Genomic DNA, 5,943 nt, shown 5'->3' with positions numbered 1-5,943 from the left:
GGTGCATTAGATGAAAATTAAACTGCTCGTATAAAATTAATATGTATATTAAAAAAAGGAATAATTAGGGTAGGAATAATTCAAACAATTATTGTTGGATCGTTTCTTACAGTGTAAACTACAGTATAAAGGATAAATAAATTACTATAAATACAGTAACCAGTTCATAGCATTTTATTATAAATTTTTGAAAGTATAGGTATAGTATCTGACTTAAAAAAAAATTTTTTTTCTTCCAATACACTATTTATTTAGATTTTTGTTTCTAAATTTGTGCCTGAAAAACTTTAAAATTTTATTTTTTAAAAAGCGTTAACAAAAATATTTAGCGAAAATTTCCGTTTTTTTAAATTACTTGTTATAATTTCAACTAAAATGTTTACGAGGTTAAATTTAAAACAACGTTTTATTATTTTTGAATAAGTATTTTTAATTTTTTCTAATAAATATCAGGTTATTGAATAGCATAAAAATATTCACACAAAATATACATTTTTTTAACCAAAGTATATTAAAATAAATTAATTTAATTCTTTATGATAGTATGAAATTATTAAAAGTTTCCCACTTTTTTCACATTTAAAAATTTTTTAACTAATTTCAAATCTTAATAATTTTGATTCGTTTTTATTACGTCCTCGACAAATTTTAATGTGTTCTTTTTTTATTTAAGTTTTTTGTAATAAAAAAAAAAATTCCCTGTTGTGTGTGGCACAATGGTCTCTTTTCAAACTAAAATCTTTTCTGTCCTATATTTTTACCTCTTATTTAAATGTTACTTAGAAAATAGACAATTTACTGTACGATCAGAATCTTCATTTTCTGAAATTATCTCTCTACCCCAACAGTCCAAAAAACTGCCGAAACATTCTATCAGCGTTTACACTCCAAAACATTAAACCATCAAAGCCTTCTAGTCTCTGATCATTCCATTGACTTTATCCCTGGTGACCCTACAAAACACCTAAAGCGAACGTGGTGCCGCGATCTTTTTGTGTTAATATAACGTATCGTTAAAAAAATTTGTCTAGTTAGAGCTGAGAAAAATTAATGACAGACACAAAAAAACCACATAGTAAATTAATTTTAATGTGAATAAGAAATTTCTCCTCACATGGGGAAACTGCAGTGATGGGGTCCTTGATATTCATTGAAGTTATTCAATCTAAATAAGATACAAAAACAAACTTTTAATTTTTTTCCATCTTAAAAAGAATTTAGAAAAAAATATATAAAAAGTCATTTTAACGGACGGGGTTCAAACTTTGCATCCCTGAAATTCAGAATTATAACTGATGCGGTTAGTGTATATTACATGAATGATAAGTTAAAAAGGACAATTTAAGTTAATTCAAAAATTCAAAGTCGTTTTTCATAACTTGGAGGAAGAAATATATTTAAAATAATTTTCAATCTATATTTAATGTAATTTAGATTCATGTAAATTTTATATTTATTGTAGGCCTCATTACTGTGATCAACCCTTATGAGGTAATTTAAAATTAAAAAAAAAAAAATTTGAACACAGCAATAGTATGTTTTTTAACTACGGCTAACCATTTACACGTAGAAGACAAGTGTCGGTACAATTTTTTTTAAATTTATTGTACATAACATAAACTTTCNAGACAAGTGTCGGTACAATTTTTTTTAAATTTATTGTACATAACATAAACTTTCATTTAATATATTTTTAATGAACGCATAATTTCTGGAACATTTTCGAAAGTTAGTTGAAAAAAATGACTTTTGTGAAAAAAATGCTACTTTGAATTACCTCCTGTTTATATCAAATGAAAGTAAAGTATCAAAGATTTCGATATAAAAAAAAAAGTATTTTGATTTGGTCATTTTTCAAAAAGTTGGGGAAATGGCTCAATAAATAAATTGCGGTAATAAAAAATACTATAAAAAGGCCTGTATTGCTTGCACACACACACACCCGAACAAGAGAACAAGTTTTGGATTCTATCCAGAATTCTATAATTATTATAACATAGATAAATAAATGTAATAAATAATATTCCTGGCTTTATTTGTTTATTTACAATAAAAAATAAGATTATTAACAATGAAAGTCATTTACAAATAGCTATTTTTTTTTTAATTATGTATTGAAATTTCAACATAATTTTAAATAATTTTTTTTTAATTTTTACCATTTTTAAACTAATATTTTCCTGATACTATAATATCTACATTTTTATTGCTATCATATACCATAGCGGTAGCTTAATAGTGTATGCTTTTTTGATGTTTTCATTAAAAAATTAAAACTAACGTAGTTTTAAACTTCTATTTAATAATAAATAAAAGTATTTAAATACCTACTTTATATTTGCGTTTTAATAAATAAAAATATTAAATATTAAAAATTTCTTGTAAATAAACTTTTAATAAATATTTTTTTATATATAATAAAAAAAATAATATATTATGTTGTTTTTTTTAGTGAACGGTAGTTAATATAATTTTATATTTTTTCAAAGTATCTGTTAAGTCCTATGTAACTATCGTTATCAACATGTACTTGGACGGTCGTTGACCACCACTTTTACTTAAGTCAGTCGGCGGCGTGCCTTCTTATCGTATAGTTGTAATTTAAAGGAATAAAAATTTGATATATTAACGTTCATAGTGTTACTTAAAATTTAAATATAATAAAACCTCAAAANTATTAACGTTCATAGTGTTACTTAAAATTTAAATATAATAAAACCTCAAAAATCTGTTCAACCAGAAAAAAGACATACAGTCCACAACAGTATCGTCATCTTAAAAATTTAATAAATTTAACCCGTTAACATATTTAAAATTAAAGAAATAAAATTTCATTTTAAACATAAAAAAAGATTTCAAAAATAATTTTAAGTTAAAAAAATAAATAACTGGGTGGGTTACTGTCAAACAGTAAAAACTGAAGAATTTTATGGATTATCAGTACAAAGATATATGACTATTTTAAAATGCAATCAATTTATTAGGTTATCAGTTATTTAAATATTTAAAACATCTTGTGATCCTATTTGTTTTAATTATATAAAATTATAATTTAACTAATTTTATATTACTGTTTATTTTTCTAAATTTGTTATTTTACAATTAAGGTTTTGATTTTTTTTTAAATTTCTCTTAATGGCTATTAATTTAAACTTGACTATTACTACATTATTTAGATAAATATTTATAAAAAAAACCAAGCACAGTTAAGTCGCGACTCAGTTAGAACGTGACATAGTTAGGTCTAGTATAGATGATATCTGACAGTGATTATAATCACTATCATAATAAATGCTTAGATGCAAATCTATAAAGTACATATTTTTTTGAGGGCTATGTCTTTGACTAGATACGATTTGTGATCTTTTGACATATTGTTCATCAAAATCGGTCCAGCGATAGCTGAGATTGAGCGTTCACAGACACAAAAAAAAAAAAACACATTATAGTAAAATTAATACCTTCTCAGCTTCGCATCGAAGCTAAAAAAAAAATACCAATAATAATTAATATTGGTGAAATTGGATTTTTATAATTGTAATAACTTAGCTAAGTTATTACAATGGAAATTATTTAAGTAGGTAAATCCCTTAATTGTACCTACATCATTACATAGAGAATAATAAACTGAAATAAACTATACCAAATTGAAAAATCAATTTTATTGATAAACACCCAAATTTTATAGGTAATATTTTTCAAGTGTTAACTTTACTATTAAATATTATAATATGTAAATTTCAATTTTTTTATTGAAATACCTCGTTTAAAAATTTAAATGAATTTGGGAAAAATTAATGTTTTAAACTAATTATGAAATATAACAAATAATAGATACTGAAATAGTATATGAATCTTTATGTTTATTTAAGATACAAAAATGTATTACACAAATTAATCTTTTTCACAATATTCTATTTTAATCAAAGTTGATTGAAGTGATAAATTAAATTAAAATTATTACACTAGTTGAATTTTTATAATTAAACTATTCAAATTCAAATTCCAATTATATTATGTTATATTATATAAGTATATATATATATTTATTTTTCAATTACATAAGTTCTGTTTCTATTTAGCACATATACGTTCATTTAGTAGATTTTGTTTTAAATAATTGCCAAAAATATAAATTATCTTTATTTATCGAGTAAATTACATGTTGACAACCCTCAAAATATTGGATATCTTCTAAAGAGGAAATCTTTCCAATTGATTCGTCATTGCTACAGGATATGTCAAGAAAATTGAAATATTCTTTCTCTACTGTATATGGAAGAAACTAAAAATAAAAAAAAGAAATTTAATATATAAATATCCCAATACAACTGGGACTTAGCATAAATAGAGCAAAGCATAGTTGAAATCATATTGATTCAAATCTGATTGTGATTTAAACAACTATCATAAATAACTGTTAATGTGAAAAAAATATTTGTTGAAGATAGTTTTTGTAATTCTTTTTAAAAAGGGTATAGCTAATTTTTAAATTAAATAGATAAATCTCAATAAATATGTCTTAACTAAAGGTAAGACTGATCTAAGTTTTTATGAAAGTGCTATAAACATATGTGATGAGCAAAAAAAAAATTGTAATGTAAAAATCAAGGGGTCTAATAAAATGATTCCGCATTTAAGTAAAACTAAAATGTTCATTTCTATCGACTCCTTGGAAAATGTATTTATATAAAGCAACTTAAATTTTAGACTTTTTAATACTTACAGTTGGATTTTTTTTAAGGTATTTTAGTAATCCTACAGAACACACTTTAGATCTATTTAGACATTCCTCATCGTTCCATTGCTTCATACATAATTTAACTCCAATTTTTTCAATATATTCGTTCAAAGAGTTTTCATATTTCAAGAGTAACTGAATGTTATTAAAAGTCGATATAGTAAAATCATCGTTAACTCTACCTGAAACAATTAAAATATTCATTATACAAATAACAAAAATATAAAATATTGAAATCAATTAATATACTTTTAATAAGGGCTTAAATGCATTTTACCACCCCATCGAGTTTTTTCAAATTTTTTTTTTTTAATCGATTCAGTTTTTTATACTGACTAAGAATATATAAAAAAAACTTGTCGGCAAAGTCCAGTTTAAGAGTTATGAGCTTTCAAAGTTTTCAACCANCTTGTCGGCAAAGTCCAGTTTAAAAGTTATGAGCTTTCAAAGTTTTCAACCATCATTGACAAATTTTGTTATATACTTCTGTTCTTTTTGTTTGTTTGCATTAATTCATTAGAAAAAGTATTCTCGATGATTTAGTAATCGAATTTTATTTATTTAATTATACTAAAAAAAATATTTATATGTGTGTAGGTACTTAAATAAAAAAATTTACGACGCGCCGCTCAATTCAAACTGTTGCTGAAATGGTATTGCTGATACTTTTTTTTAACACGCTTATATTAGTTTCACGTGTATGTTTGTTTGTTGTTTGTTGTTTGTCGTTTGTAAGTTTGTAACTCCACGCGGCACGTGTTATGTCGCGTATCCCGTCGTGTATGACCTTGAGACTTTACTGTTGTAACGCATTCGCCCCACCCCGCTCACCACTCGTAGAGAACAATATTTTCCAACCCGTAGACGCGCGCTTATCATCAATTATATATATATATATAACAAATTTTTATTGTAATTGACACAGCCCCGCGTCGTTTTACGCCGCGGTGCAAAGTCCAGCAAGTGCCGCACGGCCGACGACGTCCCGCCGCTATACCGTAGTCTTCTTCCCATTGTCAAAATAACATCGTCAACAAACTGATCCGCACTCGCGCACCGTCGTCATCTACGCTGCTAACCTATTGACGCCCGAGGATCACGCCGGACATCGCGTCTTCGACGCCAGCAAAAGTGCCGCGATATTATGCGAAGATTATATATTCCTACCGCCACCGCTAATATTAATATATATATATATATAT

General features: G+C 25.4%; 1 protein-coding gene across 2 annotated transcripts in view; it reads right to left on the bottom strand.

Annotated features, from left to right (window-relative positions):
- Nucleotides 1-3,971: 3,971 nt before the first annotated feature.
- LOC126894488 (uncharacterized) overlaps nucleotides 3,972-5,943 on the bottom strand; it is a 4,419-nt gene continuing 2,447 nt past the window's right edge. Inside the window, exons 4-5 of one of the 2 annotated variants that reach the window (XM_050665551.1) lie at nucleotides 4,727-4,923; nucleotides 3,972-4,285 (exon numbers count right to left, since the gene is read on the bottom strand). In XM_050665551.1, coding sequence (XP_050521508.1) covers nucleotides 4,094-4,285; nucleotides 4,727-4,923 — 389 coding nt within the window. In that variant the 3' untranslated portion in view covers nucleotides 3,972-4,093. The remainder of the gene's footprint in view (nucleotides 4,286-4,726; nucleotides 4,924-5,943) is intronic. The other variant, XM_050665552.1, reaches the window with a different exon arrangement.

The sequence above is a fragment of the Daktulosphaira vitifoliae genome, unplaced genomic scaffold, assembly GCF_025091365.1.
Source record: "Daktulosphaira vitifoliae isolate Bord-2020 unplaced genomic scaffold, ASM2509136v1 Scaffold_1, whole genome shotgun sequence".
Lineage (NCBI taxonomy): Eukaryota > Metazoa > Arthropoda > Insecta > Hemiptera > Phylloxeridae > Daktulosphaira > Daktulosphaira vitifoliae.
Note: the sequence above shows the minus strand (reverse complement) of the source record. Positions and strands in the feature narration are given on the sequence as shown.